The sequence below is a fragment of the Chrysoperla carnea genome, chromosome 1 (genome assembly GCF_905475395.1).
Source record: "Chrysoperla carnea chromosome 1, inChrCarn1.1, whole genome shotgun sequence".
NCBI lineage: Eukaryota > Metazoa > Arthropoda > Insecta > Neuroptera > Chrysopidae > Chrysoperla > Chrysoperla carnea.
The window spans coordinates 91,586,233-91,611,254 of record NC_058337.1 but is presented as its reverse complement, the minus strand read 5'-3'; the positions used below and the strand labels follow the sequence as shown (position 1 = coordinate 91,611,254).

General features: G+C 28.7%; 1 protein-coding gene across 1 annotated transcript in view; it reads left to right on the top strand.

The window, feature by feature from the left end:
- Positions 1-25,022, top strand: part of LOC123291043 (netrin receptor UNC5C-like) — a 385,599-nt gene that overhangs the window by 149,223 nt on the left and 211,354 nt on the right. The window contains exons 3-4 of the mRNA XM_044871473.1: positions 13,881-14,039; positions 20,432-20,590. Of these exons, the coding sequence (XP_044727408.1) occupies positions 13,881-14,039; positions 20,432-20,590 (318 nt within the window). The remainder of the gene's footprint in view (positions 1-13,880; positions 14,040-20,431; positions 20,591-25,022) is intronic.

Sequence of the window (25,022 nt, the reverse complement as noted above, 5' to 3'; positions counted from 1 at the left end):
GAACATCTCTTGCCGAATTTTCTCATCCAGAATTTTGAATTCAAAAGTAGGAAATAAATATTTAAAAAATTAAGAAAAGAAACTTTGTTGAAGTGTGGATTCAAAATACAAAATAATTTGTATTGTAATGTAACTAATGTAAAAAGCGTGGAGTGCGCTAGCCTATACATGTATTATTTTCATTAGTCTACCTAACAGATAGCAAACATCTCATGCTTAAAAAACTAAATTTTCATCGTATTTTTTCAGCATGTTAAAACTTTCAGTTTTTTGTGACTTAATTAATTTACTATTTAAACATTTACGCATTATGCTCCATAATAATTTTGAATTGACTTAATCCCGTTTAATTTTCTATTTATTTAAGTTTCGTCTTAAATAAAGAGACTTATTAATAATAAATGTTTGACTATTCGAAATAGGAGATAATTCTTCGAAATTAATTTTTTTTTCATGTAAGTATTCATGCATATTGTGAATACACCTTTAACAACAGCATAATAAGATATTATCAAAAGCTTTTATTATTGTTTCATTGCATTTTTTTAATTAGATTTTATTATATTTATAAATAATATTATGAAGAAAGTTCAAAGAAACCTTAAAATCTTAGACATAAGATTAGGGTTAGTAAACTTATTATCATCATTAAGAACGAATGAACGTCTTTTGAAAACATAAACTATACACACAGACACAAATCCGATTACTGTTGTCTGTTTATGTCCATAATAAACCCATCATGGTTGGTGGTATCATATTTAATTAACTATTAAACTTTTTTTTTTTTATAAGTTTATAATTTCTTTAAAATATTTCCTCTCTTTTGTTAAAAAAATCAAAGAATCATGTAATTTGAACTAGTTTTATGTTAAAATATGTTTTGGTATCTTTTTAATATGATTATGTAACACCTATAAATTTTAAATACTTTTTTCTTATTGGTTTTTCTAATTTCATTTCATTCTCAGTTTAAATAGTTTGGCTATTAAATTGATTTCCATATCAAATTCAATTTTTTTCCATATTTTATTTGTAGTATTTGTAGGCCTAGAAGAGTATTTTAATAATACTTTTGTCTAAATTTTTCGTTTTAAAGGTTTGTTAAATACCTGCTTTCTTAATATTTCTACAAAAAATCATGCAGATTTTGGGGACTGGCGATAGAAGTTAAAACTAAGTAAGTTGAGAATTGGATCATCGAGCTATTTGTAAAGAAATGTTAATGACCAATTTAAACTTAAATCCTTGATCATAAACACTTAAATGTAATGCTACATTATTTATGAGCGTTTCCACCATTTATTTCATGGGTTTTAATTTTTACTCACATTCACTTGAACACACTCAAAAAATTTCATAAAAATCGGTTCATCCGATTAAGAGAAGTTCAATTACAAACACACTTGAAGATGGTGGCGGTGACGACGATTCGAGTTCCATGGTTTGTCCACTCAAAAAGTGCTCAACGTGCCAAAAGAAGTTTTCAGTTCAATAATATTAAAAAAAAAACCTAATTTAGATTCAATTTAATTAATTTTTGTTCTAGTTTTTGAGGTTAAAATAATTAAAGTTGTTGTTTGACAAACTTTTATTTGCCATGGTGTATCATTAAAAATAATGCATAAATTTTCATTAAAAAAATTAACACCTACATTAAAAAAAATTAATTTGCAAATATTTTGAAAGTACTCAAATTTTTTTGAAAGTACCTAGAGGGAACAATATTTCGAGGTGCAAAATATCTATTTTTTCATGTAAAGGTTTATATCTTATAAAATAAAACAAATTTAGCTTCCCACAGTATTTTCAATTTTATAAGGAAAATAATATTTCATGTAAACCATAGGTAATTGAAATATCAAACAAAATTACTATTATTACGACCAAATTAAACTGTAATAAGCTAAGACATACATTACATTAACACCGGCTCAACCTTTGTTAATGATATTTAATGGTTTCTTAAAATACTGTGAGTACCAAATAAAAAGTTCTTTAAATACTTAATTGAACTTTTCCAAAGTGCGTATGTGTTACTAGTTCCATTCCTTTAATTTGATGGGTTGTTACCTGTATGTTAATAAGTTAAGTCGAAAAAGAATAGAAAAAATTTTGTTGCTTAGTTATCCACGACTAAGTTCTCCATCTCCATGAAATTTGATTTAAAAATCATATATTCACTGCAAATTAACATAAGATCCAAAAATATATGATACATATCTTTCAAACACCGACTTAAGAATCCTAAAAAGTCCTAAAACCGAATAAATGAAATGTATTTGATACTTTTTTTTTAAATTATTATCTTTATTTTAGCTTTGTAGATATCAAAGAAAGATACTTACTTGCCTCGTTCTGTTAGGTAACTTTACATGGAACACCTTCTAATAAACGCGTATTGTGTGTAATTCCATAGGATATTTTTTCTTACAATCTAAACCAGCACTTTTATACGTATCAATAGCATAAGTATGCCCCTGCTTACATGTTACATTAGTATGGATGGGGTCATTATCATTACATAAAGGGAAATATAAGTAAAGTCAGTGGCTTTTTCTTGATTACACTTGATACGATTATATTATCCACATAACATAAGATGTAATATAATATATCCAAATAAGTTGCATGTAAATACATATGGCTTGCTATTCTATTATAAATAATAATCAAATAATAAACTGTTGAAATGATCTAAGATAAAACACAACTCTCTCAAAGTACGATTTCCAAGAATGTAAAATTTGAAAAATATCCTTTTTCTATACTGCAATTTGATTTTTTCATTGGAAAAGTAATCAGGTTAAAATGTTATTTATTACTATGTCAGTATTGTTGTTAACGCCATACAGATTTGATCATTGTGAGAATAGTCACATTAATAATAGTTATGGTGGACGAGTCAGTGCAGTATGGGCGTCCGCCTCATACTGGTTGGCGATATTACAATACTTCTGATGGATAGCTATCACTATTCAAAACTGTAATATTACTTATACTAAATAGATAGATACTATAGTATCTGTCTCTATACCATACCAGCATTGTAGTAAAAGCCATAACATTTCTTTGACCCTGTAGATTCAAATTGATGATGTTGAAACGTTTTTAGTGGATTTTCTTATTTAGAATTGCAAAAACATATACTTTTTTAAAAATATATATAAAAAGCCGTGTGTAGTGTCTGGTGCAACCCTTGAGATCCGTCCACACGAATAACTTCCCAGCATAATAAATAGTTGCAAAAAGTATAAATAAAAAATCTCGACCGACTTGAAACGGATCGACTGAATGTTACGAAATTGTTTTTGGATCATATTGCCGTTAATACGCTTCGATCGACACCTCAGCGAAGTTGACATTATTGTTTGTTGACGAAAAAAATGACCCGGAACGTACGTACGTTCACACACAAACTTCTTCTCTAAATTGGTGCAAATGCCTTGTCCTGGCCATGAAACGTATATGTTGAAAATTTCGATTTCGAAAATCGGACCCATTACAATAATTTTGTATACTGGGAAGTTAAAAAAAATTATATTATATTTAAAGTTTTATATATTGTATAAGAACCCAACCAATACCAACTGAACTCTTTCTTGAAAGTCTCCTTTCTTAGCAACCGGTTATAATTTCAGTTCATAAAGTTGAATGGGTGTTTGAAAACTTATCATTATTTTTGAGGATTAGTTGTTTTTGGGTCGTTGACATTTAATTTAACATCAACTTTGTGTCCTAATCGACTCTATCACCGAAGCTCTAAATGGTAATTTTCAGCTATATTAGGTTTAATATAAACGTGGAATATATTGGTGGAAAATAAAGACAAATCATTTTTATACATTTGGGCAGTCCGTAGTTGCAGCCACGTGCATATAATAAGTAACTCTTGTGTAGCTCGTTTGCAGTCTTTTTAAAGTAAATACTCTACCATAATTGGATACAAAACAAATGCCACCATATTACCATCGTTGCATGTGATGGCAAACAAGCTTTATATTATTTATGAAAATTTCATTGAAGAGAAAATGTTGTCAAATAATTCTAGTACTTTGTTGTTTGAAGGAAAATAATATCCAAACTTTCTCTGATGATAATGAAGTGGTTAAATATTTAATAGTTTTTATTTATTATGCATATGAATTTATTTTAGTTCTGAGGCGAAATTTAATGGAATCATGCCACCAAGTACTCTTAATTTTATTAAGCAAAATAAATTTTATATAAACACAAGGATTAATTATACTAAACAATAAAAGCAGTTATAAATTTTCGCGGTTTTTCATATCTACTGTAAATGTATTTGTTTAGAGCAAGTTAAATTTTCCCGATAAGTCATTCCATTGAAGCCGAAAAAATATTTTATACAGAGTGATTCAATAGTACATTGATTAACTTCGAGCATGTGTACCTTGTATACAAGGAGGCAACAAAAATCGTATAAAGAAATGGTGACGATTGAATTTCTGGAAAATGAAAAGTCTTTGGCCATTTGTTAACATGCCCGTTTTTATTATTTTGAGTACCTACAAAAGAAACCACCATTATCATATTTTTGTTTTGAAACCTTATCATCCACAAAAATAAAAAGACCTGTTCATGACGAACTTTTTGCGTCTTTTAATGCAAGAAATCCATGCTCAAAGTTTATAAATATATATAAATGAATCATCCTGTACATTTTATTTAAAACTAGCGACCCGCCACGGCTTCGCACGGGTGCAATGCTGATACTAAATACACTACAGAAAAACTGTGAACGTTGTATATAAAAACATAGCGGCCCGCTCTGGCTTCGCACGGGTATAAAATATATAGCCTATGTGATTAAAATCGATCCAGTAGTTTTGATTTATTCATTACTGCCCGTGGCCCGCACGCGTTAAATTTGGAGTAAAACAATCCCCCTTTCCCTATACCATGAAGATTTCCTGCTATCTTTGGAATATCTAAATTCATACACTACATTTTTACTTATTTACTTTTTACATTTTTAACTATTCCTCAAAATAGCAGTACTTCTCAGAAACCTCAAAAATAGCAGTACTTCTCCACTATTTAATGGATGTTATTATACATATAAACCTTCCTCTTGAATCACTCTATCTATTAAAAAAAACCGCATTAAATTCCGTTGCGTAGTTTCAAAGATTTAAGCATACAAAGGGACATAGGGACAGAGAAAGCGACTTTGTTTTATACTATGTAGTGATTATTATTAATTAAGTTCAAATAGTTTGCTGTCTCATTTTTTTCATTAATCAGGGGACATTGCTAAAAGAAGGAATGTTAATTTTCAAATAACTGATAAGATTTATCAAACAAAACTTTCATCGTATCATATTGATTAAATCACTTTCAAATAAATACACTAGTGTAATTACGATATTTTTCGTCCAAATTTTATAAAAATGGAAATGTAAGTTTGGATTGTAAGTAACGTAGTAAAAAACTCGAGACCCTTGGAAATGGTGAAATGAGAGTTGATTTTAGGGCTTGAGCAATTTTTTTGCGATTTAGGGCGAAAAATGTTCAGCAGAAAAATTATGGATAGTAAAAAATTGAAAAACTTTTGTACGGGACTTTCAGCAGAACGTGAAATTCCAAGAGAAAATCTCAAAAAAAATTGATTTTCTTGAAATTTGGTGAAAGTGTTTCTTTTTTATTACAGAATAAGCATGAATTTTTATGAAACCGTAAAAACCAAAATCTCCTTTCTAGAAGGTCTCAAAACTTTGCCAAAAATGTAACATATGCAAATCAGTCAGTCTGCAGATGTTTTTTGCTTATTATAATTAACACCCATTTCTTTCTGGCAGGGAATGAAATTTTTTTCTTAAGAAGAGATTATTTTTCAAATTAACTGGTTTTAACGTAATTAAGATTAATAACAAATTAAGTAATTAAACATATAATTACAAAATTTTACTTGTATCATATAACAAATCTAGAAAATAAAATAAAATATATAACTTAAGTTTTATTTTAAAATTCAGTGACTTTGAGAACAAATTCAGTCATGTGTGTTAACAGTGGTAGATATGTTCTGTACCTATTAGTTTAGTATGTATCATTAAAGAAGAAATGTTACATACGTTGTTAATCTTTAAAAGATCATTCACGGGTAATTATATAATTTTCTCATGACTAAACAACGTCTAACAACGATTATATTTTATTAACACAGTGAAAACGGTTTAAAACGATATTGGAACAACCATTAATGGCATATAATTTATACAATTTTTTTTTTTTTTAACTAAACAAATCTGGTAACATAATATTCAATTTAAACTAACATTCTCTGGAAAACGAAAATGAAATACATCGTCAAATGAAGTAATTTAAATTATGTTTGCAAAACCTATTTTCCAGCATCTAAATATATTCCAATCGTTTGATTTCTTCCAAGACAAAAATTCGCACACCTTACTCATATTAATCTATACAGCCGTGTCTACGAAAATTATTATTAATACATTTTAACAATTTTGAGACTACATTTAAGTTCATATGCATAGAAAACAGTGAATAGTTGTTTGAAAAATGATGAAAATGAAATTAAAAAAGATTGATAGGTATCGTGGGACACTTGGTAGGAACTATATCCCTTTCGTACCTTGGTACATTATAAATAGAGCGCTTACTTTTTTATTTACAAGATATTTTTCTGAAAATTTAAGGTATTAATTTTAGAAGTAAAATACTTGTTTGCTACTTTAAGTTTTTTACTGCATGGAATAATTCTAATATTAGTTTAAAAAAGACATACTTCTGATTTAGTAGTCAACCCAATTTGTGAGTGCATCACGTTTGGTTTGATTAATATATTTGTCATGACATAATATAAAAATTGAATTGTACTTGTTTTAACTAACTCTGTTTTCTTTAACTTCTGAGAACTTACACAAGTCAATTTTTTTAAATAATAACACATGAAATTTTGCAAAAAATACAAAATAACCTTTGGATTTTCTCTTTCATGGTATCCTGAATGGATTGAAAAAGTTTTAGTTTCCTAGGTAACCTAGATGTCGGTTTTTGGTATCTGTTCCATTTTTTTTTTTTTTTTTTTGGTTTTAACTCCCATACAGCAAACAAATCACGGACAAACGGTCCGATAAGGAACATAGTTCCAAAATCAACGTTCATAACCAATTTTTTTTCCAAAAGACTCTCTGTGTAAATATAGGAAACAAAAGTTTAAAGTTATAATAATATGCATTCTAGGCTTGAAGTGTGCTTCAGCTCCTCGGTTTCATTTTAATTTTCATTAAGGGATTCGGATTCGGATCTCGCATGAAAAAATGCGTCATCTACTTTGACTCATGTGAGTATATATATACAGTGTACATCAAAACATGCATATAACATTAAAAGTGGGACTTTTTATGAGATGCCAAATCGTGTTTAAAAATAGTTTTTATTCAATCATTCTTATTTTGTCAGACAAAGTGATTTTAATTTATTTTTATATATAAGTATAAAATTATATAAGTTTTGTGAAGCAATGCAAATTTCCCCTGTGATGAAATTATCAGCGGAAAGGTGGTATAACACATATATGGTACTAGCTGTTACCCGCCCGCTTTGCTGGCAACATCCCCCCTTGCACCCCTCCCTCCACATTTCCTTGCGTTGGATAACAGTTTTGTAATGTACACGTCATGCTCTTTTATTTGATACCCCACTTAGGTATATTTGTAAATATTCGATATTTCCTTCCCACTTTCTCGCTACACCTTTCTACCCTCCGAAGGTTAAAAAAATTTCTAAATGTAATTTAAAACATTCTGACCAAGTTTTGAACTATTAAAAGCCATAATTGAAAAATATGAATTTTTTATTCATGAACACCCCCGCAACCCCCCTTGTGGGTGGAATTTCGTTCTTAGCTGACCTCTACTTGGCAAAAGGAATATTCCTGCCAAATTTCAAGTCTCTAGGTCTTATAGTTCCAGAGATATCGTGATGAGTGACTATCTATCTATCTATCTATCTATATCTATAGAAAGTCTCCTATATATTTATAGATTACAATGGGCTCTATAGCCCTAGTGTGTATTTCGCGGACAGCCAATGTAACCAAACCTAATCTAAAGTTAAATGATTACGGTGAAATATTTTAGTGATAATAACAATATTCTCATAGAATTAATTTGGGTCTATGTGTACAAGTAAAAACTTTATAAAGAGCTTTCACTGTATATAACTCGATTCATATATTTTCATGGCTGTTTTAAAAACCAAATAACAAACAACTTAGCGAACTCCGTAATAATAATAATAAATACACTTACACATTCATATTCACATACAGACAATTATTTCTTGTAGAAAAGTTTTTAAGTTAGATATTTTCTTCTATACAACATGGAATCTAAATTTTACGCTATAAAAACATTGGTAATATATAATGTTTATAGAAGAACAAGAACTCAACTCACTCAGTTCGCGCAGTTCATATAAATAGCTATTATTAACATTAATATTTAATAGGTATTTACATAATAATGTAACAACTAATTATTATTTATCTTATAATTGACTTATTATTTCATTATATGTGCTTTTGTACATGGTCGTATCTTATGTGAGTGGTGAATTCAATTCACCACTTGAATGTTTGTATAGAAGCTAGCGGCGATACAAAAAAGATGATTTTAAGCCGGCAGGATTTTGGATATTTCATTTCTTATTGGCATAATGTAATGATAGGGTGCGTCTAGTACCTGAGAATGGTCGTCTTTACTGCGTTTAAAAAAGTACATATTCTTGAAAAAAGTTATTATGTCTTGAAAAATCTTGAGTTTTTTCTTCCTCTTGAAAATAGACTTTTCTTGATAAATATCCTAAAATTATTTGTCATGTCCTTTTACCAAAACAAGTACATACTTGCTAGACAGTTTTCGTGTTGCTATCACTGCGTCAAACATTTTAATAATTATAAATAATTGTTTTCAAATCATTCTACCTTGACTGTAATTTCTATATGATTTAGTTTTATTATTAAAGAATTCTTATATTCTAGACGATAATTTAAACGTACTCAACCTTATCTAAGTTTAGAAAGGAAAGAAATTCCTTCGCCTTAAAATAAACCCTCGTAAACAGCTCCACCTCTCTGATCATGTGGCTTAGCTATAATTCCAATATTTGGTCATAAAATTATATAATTTTGATCCTTTTCTACAAATCTATTTGTCTGTCTGTTTAACTTTTAGCACAAATGTAAAAGCAGTCAAAGCAGAGCCCGCTTCGAAAATTTAACAAAGTAATGGACTGATTTTGTTACAAAATTGATATCTTATTATTACTAACTTTAAAGCAACCAACTTAGCTTTTGTTTGAAGTTTTGGCTAAGCGGAAAGTTTTTGGTCTACCTTTATGTATTACCAACAAAGCCAAGTAGCTTAAATTTAAACACGCCAAATTTGATCTAATTTAGACAGTTGTGGTGACTTAAATGATCACGTAATTTAGGAAATGTATCTTGAATAGAGAGTCCGGTTGAAAATTGCTGTAAAATTCACTTTTAGATGTTTCTTAATATAAAAGATTGAAACACTAAATATTTGTATCATTTTAAAACTGAAAATTTATTTACAACACTCCTGTGAATTTTTATTAAATAAAAAATTTTTGCACTTAAAATATAATAGAGTCAATTTACATATAACATGATGTGGAAGCTTAGCTTTAACTCTATAACATCTCAATACATGCTACAAACCGTACGTTACCATTCAGTCAGTCTAGTCATTCATATGTTAAAAAGATGATGTTATAATTTTCTTGTTGTATAATAATATTTCCTGTATTATCTGCATATACACAAAATACATATACAGAGTGATTTTTCTGACTACTTATCTTTAAGGGGAATTAATATAGATAACAATTTAGTGAAACTGTCGCTTTTTTTTTTATCTTCAAAGTGCAGCTGTAGAATTTTTTACTAGATAGAGCTCGTAAATTTGAATTTAACCTAAGAGTGCCCAAATCAACCGTCCATATTTTGAATTGTTTTCCTATACCCACAATCGAGCCCAGGGTATCCCCAAACGCATCTTGATAAATATCTCCGATTCTAGATGAGATAAAATAAATCAACTGAAGGCAAAAGCTTGACCGTAGTCTATTCTAACAACGTGTATAATTTGGTGAGTCTAAAATAATTGTAACTTCGAAAACTTATCACATTTTCGACATCCGAATTTCTCTAAGTTAGCTCAGAAGTCGGGGCATCGACTAAAATTACAAGGGGTGATATTTTTAGGTTATTATGACCTTAAGTTATAAAATCTATTTGGAATTTTTTCATAACTGCATTTTTAGGACTAAAAATTGTATATTCAAACAAATCAAAAGCGAGGTGAAACAGAATGAAAACCACTATCTTTCCCGGAATTCATTTTATTTTTAGTGTTTACCTCCAACTGCACAAAAATCATTAAAAATGTACACATTATTTTCATTTTCTTCGAAAATAAGGATATCCATATTTTACTGTGTCTTAATATTTCGATTTTAAAAAAATTAACTAAATTATTTTTCTAAATCACCCTGTACATGCATACATCTTTACAATACATTCATAAACCCTTAATTTGTGAGTGAATACATATTTCTTTAATCAACTTCATTTATGTATGAATAATAATAATTGTATTTAAACCAATTTAAACAATTATTATTATTTTTATTATCTATGTATATAAGTACGTAATACATATACTTTATTATTTGTTTAAATTATAATTATATGTTATTATTGTTATAATAATATAATTTATTCAAATACTTACCGGCTGAGTTCGTTTGTTTGATTTCTTATTTATTCTTTTTTCGAGGTATATCGTCAGTATACGATTCAAGTATACAAACACAAGTTTGTGAATTATATATTTTAAATATCTCCGAAATATAAAGATTAGTCGGGCCACAGATTCATCAAAATCCGTTGAGTTGGACAGAATCATCAAAATTCGTTGAGTTGTTTTTTGCTTCTTCCTCTATGAGCATTGCGGACTTGATAAAGGAGCATTGATAGAGACACACAATAAAATTTATGACACACAATAAAGCTATAACAATGGCGACTTCGACTTAAAATAATTCGTCCATGCCTAACTTAGACCCTGATATTAAAAATTTTTTATGTTTTTTTGTAATTGGACCCTGAAATAACCTTTAAATATCATTCCCAAAAGTAGGTGCCTACTTTTATGAACGTATAATTTTCAAAACAGGTGCTATTTAAAAAATTCACCTTGCTCTCGAAATAACTTTCAAGTTCAAAATAAAGATTATCGTCAGATGAACCTATCCCAGCTCAATATCTCTTATTAAGATTTTTCTTAAATCAAAGCCTGGAGATTTATGTATATAGATTAAAATGACCTTCAATAATCTCCCTGGCGTCCATATTTTTTTGTGTTCGGATTGAAATATCTCGTATTACCAGAATGTTATAATGGAATTTCGAAACAAGCACACAAAATAAAAATCAGACAAAAAATAGCGTTTGCTATAAGTTGCCTGATATGATCCCCAAACATGCATACAAGGTCATCGGATACTATTTAATGTCATCTTTTTAGTGTTGTAAAAATGATCGTAATATGATCTATAATTGAGTATAAAAATAATTTATTCCAAGAAAAATAAATTATAGAATGAATGTTTTGTACAGACGTAAATTTAATTAAATATAACCCTCTGTCTTCGTACATCAAGAATGGACATAAATATCAATTAAATATGATATTAAATTCAATTAGAATATTATTTTATTGATTACAAAATTACGTAGGATTTAATTAATTATTGTTAATTAATTCAATATACAGAATAATTTATGATTGAAATTGGGTTAAGTCTATAATAGAATAGAAATTAAATTTAATAATTCAGAAGTTATGGGCCACTATATAACATACCTACCTACTAAATATATTATTTAGAATCTTTGTAATGAGTCGTTCGATACATTCATTTGATTGTATTTCTAAAGGTACATAGAACCACAAAATTTAATTCGAATACTTTGATAGTAATAATTTAGAACAGGACAATAACTCTGTCATGTAGTTATTTATATTTACGAAGATGTATGTTAATATTTAAATTCTTCTCTCATATTGTTTTTTAAATCAATCGTTTTGTACGTATTTACGATTGTAAATATGAATTGTAATATCAATTTGTGCATCAACTATTTTATACTTATACATATCGAAGAGAGAGAGATATCGAAAATTTTCGATTTTAAGTTCATTTTAATAGAAATTTATATTTTTAATAGTATTTTTAATAGTTGAAACACGTGGTAGAAAGTTATATGTTGTTCAAATCAGATTTTTCCATATTAAAATATATCAAAAATAAAATACTTTTTTTTTTGTTTTTAAATTAATAATTTAACATTGGATCTAAATCAAAGATCGTTTAACCGAAAAGTATGGAAGCTGCGATTTCTATCATTACATGCAATTTTTGTTATTGAAATTTTTTAATATTTAATACAAAGACAAAGACAAGACAATTCAGCTAAGCTGTTATAGCCAACGACATAGAAAATGGACGCCATATCCGTACAAAATTTTCCACTCTGTAAATATAGACGAAGAAACTGTGCGGTCAATATCTGTCTTTTTTTTAACCGACTTCAAATTCAAAAAAGGAGTATGTTCTCAATTCGACTGTATTTTTTTATGTTTGTTACCTCAGAACTTTCGACTGGATGAACCGATTTGATGATTCTTTCTTATTTGAAAGCTGGTGCTTCCCGTGTACAGGACACCACATTTCAATTTGGCCCGGGTCTGACAATAGCATCCATGAGAAAGCTATATAAGTCTGAAATTTGCATTAGGTATGTGCGACCCAAATGGACGAATAACTCAATATCACACCAACCGGTTTCGATGATTCTTTTTTAGTGGCAAATTGGAGTACTTCAGATTCACTAAAAATCATAAAATAAAAAAACTTAAAAACCGAATGCAAAAAAATAAAATTCTTAAACAAATTAATATGCACCAAAAACTAAAAAAATAACGGTAATATAACGTAGTTGCAGTTATTATTATTTTTGAAGTCGGTGTCACCAAGTTAATGTAGCAAACTGTTCTGTCACAGTTGTTTCCATGGCTTCAAACACCGACTTCAAAAATAACAATAACTGTAACTACATTATATTATCGTTATTTTTTTAATTTTTAGTGCATTTTAATTTGTTTTGGCTTAGTTTTTTTTAGAAGTCGGTTTTTTTTTTTGTTAAAAGTTTTTTTTATAAGTCTATAAAAATTCCAGAAAGAGGCAACTACTAACCGTAAATTCGCTTTCATAGTCATCTCTCTCATAGAGTTTGACCCGTACTTACTATATAGCTTAATAGGTCCATTCTTTATATGTTTGTTTATAGCAGAGTTTCAATTTTAGACTTACTTTAAATAAATTTTAAAGAAATACCTAAATAAAATCTATACCAAAATCATTGATTACGAGAAATTTCTAATATTTTTGTGTGATTTTTCTTTGCATTAATATCTATTGAATTTAATATGAAAGTAGTTTTTGATAAAATTAAATATAAATGGAACGAGGTAAATTTTTTCAAGACTACTTTGCCTAGCTGTGACTACTGTATCAAAGAGTTTCATTTGGTACCTACCATGTTATCAACAAAATGCACAAATTTATATAGTAGTAAAGATAAATATGTTAGCATATAATCGTAAGGTAGTAGTGTAAGGTACTATCTATAAAGCAAGTTTCTAGAGAGAATATTGTTATTTGTTTCAATAAAATGTATCTATGTGTATTCTATATATATATATATAACTCTAAGTAATTTCATTTATTTGTTACAGATCTAAAGAAACAATTTGAATCCCCACCATATTCAGTTAGTGTTGAACTCAATCAACAAACAGAATTGCGTTGTTTACCACCAGCGGGTGTACCACCCCCACGTGTATATTGGTTACGTAACGGTGTGCCTTTGGATACCGCTACTGACACCCCAACTGGTAAGTTGTTTAGTTACATATATATTATATCCACACAACAATACACAATACACATATACCCATTACACTCACTATTCATTTATATAGGTTGATTTAAAAGATTGACTATCAATGTATTTTTATGAAAATCATTGACAGTTTTTGAAATGCTGTTTAGAAATATGCCGTTTAGTATCATTAACGAATTTTGAAAAAAAGGTAAACAGTTCTCACCATATAACTAATGATTGAAAACAGCATTTGTGCATCAAGCGTTCAATAGTAACTCTTGTTTTGTAAGCGCGTGCTGGAAAATTAGAAATTTATAATCTTTATCATCAATAAAGGAAATTACATTTTGCACCTCTCAACTATTTATACTTAACTATACCAATATGTTTCGAAATTGAAGCTATTGATAATGACTTTCACGAGTAAATTTCGAAGGCTAATTACAAAGGTTTGTTTTTACTTATTCGATCTTGTTTAAAATTGAGAAGATTCTCATAATTTTTTTTCCTTAATATTGCGTTACCACTCTGCATTGCAAAATCAGGCCTTTTGTTGAGGTATTATTTTATAATTTTACATCCAACAATTCCAAAACTGAAATTTTATCTAATGTCTTTGTAGTCAAAAATGTGTATGTCATAAACACTTTAATAGACAACCATGTTATTAAACTCAAAACGAAGTCATTCTTTTCATTTATATTTAACTAGCTGTAACTTGCCATGCTTCGCTGTGATACATTGTCTGTTTTCTGCCGTTAGCTAGTATGGCGAGTGTTTCCTTCGCTTCCAACTGATGGCGCGGTTGCAGGTAGCTGACCGTTAACAAAGCTATTTTCTCGCGGGTATGTTACTGACACGAATAAACATAACACACTCAATTTTTCACAACTTTTAAGCGGCTGCACTGATCTTCATCTAACTTGCAATTTTGTATTGTACACGTCATGCCCTTCATTTAATACCCTACTTAGTATAATTAAAAATACTCGATTGTTCACTCCCGCCCCATACTAACTTTGCGTCGAGGGTTTAAAAGAGATAAAAATAATTTTTAATAATAACATTTTTATATAAATAAATGAAGACAACATTTGATTATACAACATTATATTTGAATTATTTCGAACTTCGATTAAAAATTATTAATTATAGTTGATACAATATTTCATGAAGCAGTGAATCGTACATAGACTTGAACCGCCGGAAAATCGGAAATATCCCGCTGGGAAATATCTTTTCCGTACCCCATCTTTACAAAGAAAAGTGTTTTAATATAATAAACTAATGCGGTCCAAGTAACAAACGTTAAACGGTAAAATGTTCGAAGTTTTGTTGAAATGACATTAATTTTTTTCCTTATTTTAATCATTGCTTCTGCAATGGGGCAAATTTCTCTCCAATTGACATGACTCTTTTTTCGTTGCCAGTTCTATCCAATATGCACTCATAAAACCAGTCAAATAATTTCATCACCTTTTTGTCCAGCAATTCGTAGAAGAGTTTTACTTGTAATTGCATAGAATCTACACGCTGCATACTTGCCCCACGGGTTAGATGGTAACTCACCACATAACCTGACAAAATCTACTTTTTAGTGGCTGCTATAATATCCTTTATTTTGATTTTTCCTTTTATCACTTGTTTGTCCTCTTTTTACTCTTTAGCTTGATTTCGTTTTTACCATACACTCTTTATATGAAAGAATTATTTGTCGAAGGTAATTAAAATGATACTCAACTCAATATTTACAGAAAACAGCACAATTCTCCCTTTCAGCTGTTAAATTTGTTGCTGAAGTAAATCATCTTTTACATAAATACAAATAAATAAACCACAATAGAGATAATGTTTTATCATAGAGATATTCCGATACGATAGCGATTGTACATACGACACACAGTAGCTCCTCTCTAAATAAATATTGAACAATACAATATATTTTGTTACATGTAATTGAAATTAAAATAAGTATCTTGAATGGTGCGTTACGATGGCTTGTACTTGTATCTAATACTCTTATTATAATGTGAGGTTGTACATTAAAATAATAATAATACACTTATTATTATACCATGTATATGAAATATATCAAGGTATACTAAGTTTAGTCCCAAGTTTGTAACGCATATAAATATTGATGCTACAAACAAAAATTTGGTATAGGCGTTCATAAAATCACCTAATTAGTCCATTTCCAGACTATCCGTCTGTCTGTCCGTCTGTCATCACGATAAATCAAAAATGAAAATATGTATCAAGTTAAAATTTTTCAAGCGTGCTTAGGACGTAAAGAGTAATGTCGAGTTCGTAAATGAGCAAAATAGGTCAATCGTATCTTGGGCCCGGGTCCTACGTCAATTGCATCTTGTAAACCGTTAAAGATAGAACAAAAGTTTAAATGTAAAAAATGATACTTGTAAAATAAACAACTTTTGTTTGAAACACTTTTTCGTAAACATCACTGTTTACCCGCGAGAGCGCAAATTACGCTCAAATTGTGTAGTATGTATTATATAGGAATATCAGTTATGTATGTGTGACATGTATGTATGTATGATGTGATAGTGTAATCAACACTGTCTATACATGGTATTTCAACAATTAAGTCAGTCAATTGTTTGTTTTCACTTGTTATTACTTAAAGTAAGTCAAACTCTTCTATTTGTACAATATACACAAGATAATAGCGACTACCATATTATATTTGCCTTGCGGTGTTATTTATATTATATATTTGTAAAATACAATAATCTAATATATAATAATACTGTTCTAATATAAAATTGTCTATTATATTCTGTTTGATTCGTTAAATTGCGATTTTCAAACGATAAAGAAATTGAAGTACTGTAAATGCAATTAACACGAATTGTTTAATCACAGCTCCCTTTAATTTAATATTTGTGATGTCAGGTTTCTTTAGCCATTCATTCTGTCTTACTATGTTGATTTTAATTGAAAATCAAACTTGAAGTTTTTGAAAATCCTTCGGCTTAAAAAAAAAACGATTGCCTGCAACACCCGGTAGGAAATATACCCCTTTCCTTATAAAGTATGTATTATTGAATATCAAGCACATAGACTACAAGCTCATGTAAACATTTTTCGTATGAAATGACCCACCAGGAACCTTGCTGATGAAGATGCTCTTATATGTAAAAATAAGTTTAAACATGCGTCAGTTTCGCGCGGTATAAGTGAGTACAGGTGAGAATTTAATGTCACAGCCATCAGTGTCTCACGCAAATATGCATGGCGTTGTCAGATACTAACTCTGCATAAGTATACGAGGCGAATTACATAAATTCCGTACAGAAAAAAATCCGATTTGATCTTCCGTCAATTTCGTGATTAATTTTTGTACGATATTAATGTAATTCGCTTCGACTACTTATGCAGACTTAGTATCCAGGAACGCCGTACATATTGATGCCTTCTGGTGCAGGGGTGAGACATCAAGGAGTGTGAAGTTCGATTCTCACGTGTACTTACCTGTATTTTGTATGAACTCTACATACCTACATTGGTAGTTTTTGGTAACACAATTTTTATGGTTGAAAAATTTTAAATGTGGAAATGTACATTCTTTTCAAATTAAGATATAAATTTAAAAAAAAAAAAAACATAATTTCAATATAACCTTAAGAGTTAAACAAGTTTTTATTATTGAAGATCTGTATTTATTATTCATTTCAATCTCACAGAATTGAATTGTAACATATAATGTCAAAACTAAACCAATAGATAAATTATGTTAATACGATCTTAACTTAAATCGTTAACTTTGACTTTGTATAAATAATAATAATATATATTACTAATCTATTTTGACATTGTAACATAACGGTATCGAATATATTACATTATTATACAAAACGCATCACAAAATGTACAGAGTGTATTAGGAACTTCTTTCATTCTCTTAAAAACATTTAAGAAGATATTTGAGCTCAAGCCCTCCCCTCAAAAATAAACTGTGTACATTACTGTTCGGACATTGTATATGTATTTTTTTACATAACTTCTTACATAAGGAAATGTCTAATAAAAGGGAGTTTCTTTACAAGGGACCTTTAGGAAATTTCAAGTTTATGAATAATCAATTTTCTTCTTATACAGAGAAAATTACAATTTGCAGGGTGTCTATCAGCGGCCATTCTGTTTTATTGCATCTGTAGCAAAAATTATTTGTTCTTTTATTACTCGATGATATTTCTGTTAGAATATCATAAAAGTATATCCATCAATTTACAAATGCAAATGCAAATATGGTTAATGATGATGTGTCTCAAGTAATGAAACATTTGTAAACAAAATATCCCCAGTACCCCTGTTTTAAATGGAAGTTTGCTTCGTAAAAGTGAGACCCTACCCCTTTTTAAGCTGAAATGTTCTTCGCCATTCAATCGATGAATGTGCCACCCTCCCCTATGCTACCTAAAAATAACCTGAAAAAATATGAATGATTTTGATGTTCAATTCGATTTCATTTTTTATGTCAAAAGTAGCTACGATGCTTATACATTGAAACAACTTGCCTTCGATCAGTTTTTTTCTGAATTGGTAAGTCATGGATCATACTGTACTCCTAATTTTCATCAGGTATAGAAGACACAAAACCATTATTATCTATAGAGTTAATCAATGTTGCGTGTACGTTCAATTATATAATTCATGTATAATTGTATTGAACAATTGATTGACAATTGAATTAATAATCTTAGTCAACTAAATTATTATACACATATACATTATACACAAATAACTATAATATATTTGTCTCACTTTATCTTTCAATTATTATATTATTATGAGGATATGAAAAACCTGTTGAAAATCTGTAGTAAAGTATTTTATGATTTGACCATAGACAATAATATTTGACCATAGATAGTAATTGACATTTGAAAACGGTCCTTTTTTGCGTAGAAAAAAGAAATATTTTATTGCCTATAAATATTTCTTTTTTTAAATTTATTTAATGTATGTAGATTTTAAATTTAAAGCCTAGCAAAAAAAAACTTGCTGTAAAACAATACCAATCCTATTTGAAGAAGTGATTTGCCAAATCTTGAAACACTCATCGGCTTTTATATCATGTATATATGAAATATATCAAAGTATACTAAGTTTTGTCCCAAGTTTGTAACGCTTAAAAATATTTAAGTACATTTTCGGTTGTCCGTCTGGCTGTCCGTCTGTGATCACGAAAACTCAAAAACGAAAAGAGATATCAAGCTGCAATTTTTATAACGTGCTGAGGAATTAAAAAGTGAGGTCGAGTTCGTAAATGAGACAAATAGAGCAATTGGATCCTGAATCCGTAGTAAGATAGAACAAAAGTTTAAATTTAAAAAATGTACCTTATAAAAAATTAAACAACTTTTGTTTGAAATATTTTTTCGTAAGCAACACTGCTTCTCTGTGAGGACGCAAATTAAAAATCTTAAATTAGTTTGTGTGTAAGAGTGGCTGTCTTTCTTTACTTACATGGCGTATTTCCTCTTATTTGGTCTAAGATTAAATTATACAGAATTTGAAAAACCAATTATTCGTAACGTCACACTTCGGTTACAAGCCAATCGTTAAATGACTTATTTTATCATATGCATAAAAGAGGATATCGTACAGAGACAATTGAAGAGAATTAATTGTATGATATTTTATTGTACTACGTTTAAATCTATATTTTATAGGTCTGCCTGTCTTTTGTGCCTCCATGTAGTTATATATACAAATTATCAACACATCAATAAATACGAATATATATATCTCTATTCAAAATTACCTTTATATTTAAAACTGTCAATTGTCGATATATAGACAAAAAGGCGGTATCTTTAGCAAGTTTAAGACGTGAGTATGCATTGTTACACATCATCACTAGAGCTAGAAGAATCACCACATCATCATGACAACATAACGACGGACGAACGGACGGGCGGACGGACGGAGGAGGAAGTCCATATATGAATTTGAAATATAATACTTGATTGATTCTATTTTATTGATGAAATAGTGTATTACATTTCATAGCATCAACAAGGAATCAACTTTACATATATATTTGGATTGATTTAGGTCGATTTCCGCGTATTCTTCATGCTTCATGTAAATTTCTAGTAACTTCTGGCTTTCAATTTAACTAATTACCGGAGCATCAAAAATATACAGACTTGATTACTTTTGATAATCATAATAAAACGATGCAATTATCGAGGCGAAAATAATAAAAAACTCAATTTATGGCTGTCCGCAAATCTAGTTGATTTTAAATTGGGGAAATAATGTATTTGTACGTTATAGTTTAGAAGTGTTGTTTACAACGCACTTTATATTTAAATTTAATATGCTTTTCAAAGATTTGATTTATAAATTTATTTATTATTTATTTTCCAGGTGGAATTGCAACAGGGTCAGGAGCTGGATTACTTGTATCAAGTGATGGACATTTATTAATTAGTGAAGCACGTCTACAACATAGTGGTAATTATACGTGTGTTGCGGAAAATGCTGCAGCCAAACGTATGAGTGATGTAGCGGTGATTTCGGTTTACGGTAAGTTTTAATAATCACAATATCTCGTTTTTAAGTTATTAAACATCTGTTTTATTTAAATAATTTGTTTGATTAACATGAATTTAAGATATAATAAATAACTTGAAAATAGGTTTGTAGAAACGATCTTGCCAAACATCTTTTATAAGGAGCCTTCTTTCCTTCTTTGGAGACAGTGCCATTTATCTTGCAATAATTATAAGATTATAAGTTAAATATGTTAAAATCGAATATTTTTATTCGTTTTTTTTTTTTTTCAAAAAAAAAGATATAAAATAATTAAAAATAAACATTTTGTATGGGCTCTATGGATACTATCCAGTAATCTGAGACGATTTTCAAAAACCAGTTAATTCTGTGCTCATCGATTACTAAACCACGAAAAATGGTGTTGAAAGAAACTACAGAACAAATTTAAGGGTAAAAATAGAACTTTCTACTGCTTTCATGTCTTTTACTTTTTGAGAATTCAAAATGGTAGGTACTTTCATGTCCTTAAATAAGGTTTTACTTAGTACTTTTTAAATTTAGGAACGTGAGCAAGACAAGATATTCATACGTCAGTCAGAAACAATAATTAATCTAGAACAAGCTAGATTGAAATATTATAACAATTTAATGTTTTCACAATGGGAATAGTCTGAATAATACGGTAGTTGCTTGATGTCGAATTTCCTATATTACCCATAAAAATGTCAAACTAGATTTGATACCATAACAAAATTTGCAAATTCTTCACCTGAAATAATAAAAAACAAAAAAATATCCTTATCAAATAAATTCGATTCCCGCGACAAATACCAAAATTTTGATGAGAACTTTTTCTATAGAAAGTATTCTTTTTAAAGATATTATTTACTAGTTTTATGCATATTTTCGGATTAATTATTTACCTATTTGCAATCAAATGTTCTTTGGGCTAGAAAATTCCCTTTCTCTGTTCTATGAAAGTGCTGCAGCCGTGATAGTATCTTAAAAGTATCCATAGGATTATTGATAATAGCGAACAGTGAATTCGATAAATTTACAAAACAAAAAATAACCGTGGAATGGACTTATGAGTCTACTAAACTGATATTCAATAATTAAAAGATATATTAAACCAATGACAATATCGTTGTCTTAATAATATAATAGTTTTTTTATTTGCTATTGAATTTAACATTCCAGATACATAATTTTAAAACAATATATCAACCAACAATTCAAATCTTAAAAAAAAACATCTGTTCTCCAAAACCAAAACCTTTATCAACAAACAAAACAACAAGTACAATGTACAAACTGCAACCAACCACCACAAGTCAAAAATATTCAGTCAGTCAATCTTTTAGGCCATAAACTAAAATCCAATAAAAACAAAATCTAGAATATAAATTAACAAAAACATTCTTATTTAAGTCCTAATAGCTATTATACGTCCATTTGTTTGTTGTAAAACAAAACTGGTTTCAATATTATTATATAAAACAAAAATTGTTCGTTCTGTTCTGTTCTGTTCTGGGTCTCTTGTATTTGTTCTTGTTGTCGTCTCAAAATGAAAACAAATGGAACAAAATCTGTTTTAAACGCCACACAACACCTCTATATGTGCATATCTTATAAGCTCCAATTTACCAAATATCTTCCGGGTATAAGTTCGCTAATCCGTAATTCGATTCGTAATTCGATTCGATTCCCATAGAAACGTTATTTTTTAAAGCTGTAATTAACAAACAAAAACTCATTTTGAATGGAATATTATTTTAAAAAGTTTTGAAATGTTTTTTTGAACTTATTTAACGTTCAACCTGTCGTTGGATGCACTCCTTTTAAACACGTAATTAAACGCATTGAATCGCTCTTTATTTAGCCATTTTCAGAGAGAGGGGTTCTTTTCCTTTTATAATGAAAAACACTGTTCCTTTGCCAAGCGTGTAAGATAGTCTAAAATTGTGCCCTGCATTGAACACTTCGAAGAAGAAGCTATTTAGGACATGGCAACAAAAGAAACGGTTACTGAAAGTTCGATGAAATTTTAAACTGTAAGAGACAAAAACAAAAATAAAATCGCAAAAAAACATTCATTTTTATAAACAAGTAACATTTTTTGAGGATAAGCGGAAAAAAATGACCCGGAAAAAACCCGAGAATTTTGTAGATCCGAAGTATTGTTGTAATTACGAGTTGGTTGAGTTGAGTTTGTCGAATATATAGGAGTTGGTTGGTTTCTTTTCTAAATCATTGCTTGCTTTCACATGCGTACACAGAGGTAAAAGTATATACATAACTGAGAATTGAACTGAAACCATTTAAGCTTACTTTATTTTATACATTCGTTTTTTTTATACGTTTTATTTATTTTTTTCTGTGCCAAAGAACAATAAAGTTAAACCCACGACTTGACTTAAAATACAATTCAACTTTTTTTTTTTTTTTTGTAAGTTAAGTTGAGAATGTGTATATGACTTTTTGAGTGGATAAATAATGTATTTAATATAGGGTGTTAAAATGTCTTAAGTCCATATGTTTATCGATTTACAGTCGAAATGATATTTGGAAATTATAATTTTTAGTTTGTTTTGGACTTTAAGATTAGTCTTTTGATAGACCGTTAGTTCTTAATCAAACGAAATTTTTTATTATTTTATTATTTTTCTACCTTTTTGAGAATTTGTAATGAAAATATGATCAGGTTTAAATAGTTTCCTTGAGTGTCGATTGTGATTTATAGAAATCGTGTTTTCGATGATTTTCATTGTCTACTGTATATATAAAACAAAGCCATTGACAAGGAATACGTGCAAGACAATCTTAGAAAGTTGGCACTTATCGATACTTGAAAAATAGATTTCAATTAGAAAAAACAAAATCATTTTTAACTCTTTCAACACTTGTAAACTACTTGCCAATTTTTCATGCATATTGTATTGTGAATTAATTTTTTTAGCATTTTAGAAATCTTCAATTTGTTTATCCATAATAACGACCTCAAGCACAGTTGAAACATTAGTTTAATTTTATTTGAAAATAATTTTTTATAAATTCTCTAAATTGCAGACAAAAATATTCATATCACTTTCGCTATATTATGACCTATAATTATGCTTATTTAATTTTATCGCAAAATAAATTTCGAAAAATCATTAAATAATGATATAATTGGAAAAATAAGATCTTATTTATTAATTATCACCTCTCTTACGTAAATTTTGTGTATTAAATTAAATATTTTAAAAACTGGAGAAAAGAAAAGTTAAGTAAATTAATATCGAATAGCCTGTATTTTTGAGCATTCAAGAAATAAAACTAGGTACTAATATTCATATTTTTTCTTTTTGATTCGCCGAAATGGTACGGAAAAGATTAAATTAGTTTGCCGTCTACGCATAAATTTAAATTCAAATAAAATTTTTGTAAATTCAGGTGAAAACTAACTCATGTAGGTATCCATTATTAATAACAACGTTAATTATTGTTATTATTTATATAATATGGTTTTATAATATTTATAGACACATGGTAATTTAATTTACAATATTTCTATTTAGCTCAAACGAATATGTAACACAAACGAGTGTAATCTATTTTGTATACTCATATTATTTCAATCTTTTAAATAATATGCAAATTCATTCATATTACAAATGTTCGAATTTATTTATACTTGAAATAGACCCATGTCTACCTTTTTCAGTTTATAAATGCTAAACTTGGATTTTGAAGAAATTTATAGTTTTAACTGTGATTCAAGTGTCGAAATGGAAATAGTTTTACGATTCTGGTGTTTTCAAAGATAGTTCTTTGCCTTTGTCTGACGTATACGATAAAATAATTTATTCACAATACAATATGGAATTAAATTGCAGGTAGTTTACAGATGTCGAAAGGATTAAAAATGAAGACAATTATAAAATCCGAACACATCTTTAAATTCTTTTGATATTTACGCCCTTTTGACCAACAAAAACCAACCGTCGAAATACAAAGCTTAAAATTCCTTCTTAAAACGGCACACAAAAAGGATCATGGAAATTTCTCTTCAGTAGGGGCTGAAAGTGTTTTCTTATGTAACAAATACTCTAAATATGTTTACAAAGTCTATTTTTTTCAGCAAAAATCTGCTACATTTACAGCCATATACATTTCTACAATAATTAACACTTTTTTTGTATACAGTAAAACCTAAAGTAGGTATGAAAAATATTGATTTTACCAAATAGAAATTTGAATGGTGGAGGTCACTGAAAGACAAACATTTGATTAAAGAGAGCGGTGGTGTTAAGCCATTTTAAAAACCTAAGAAGCTAAACTTTTTTAACATGTGGACTAGAAAGTACAAAATAATTTTTATTGCAATCTTAAATTCAAGTTTCATTTTCGTGGAAAGCTTTATAATCGATATCTTTTAAGCAAATAAGAACTTATGCATAAAATATTAAAAATTAATTTT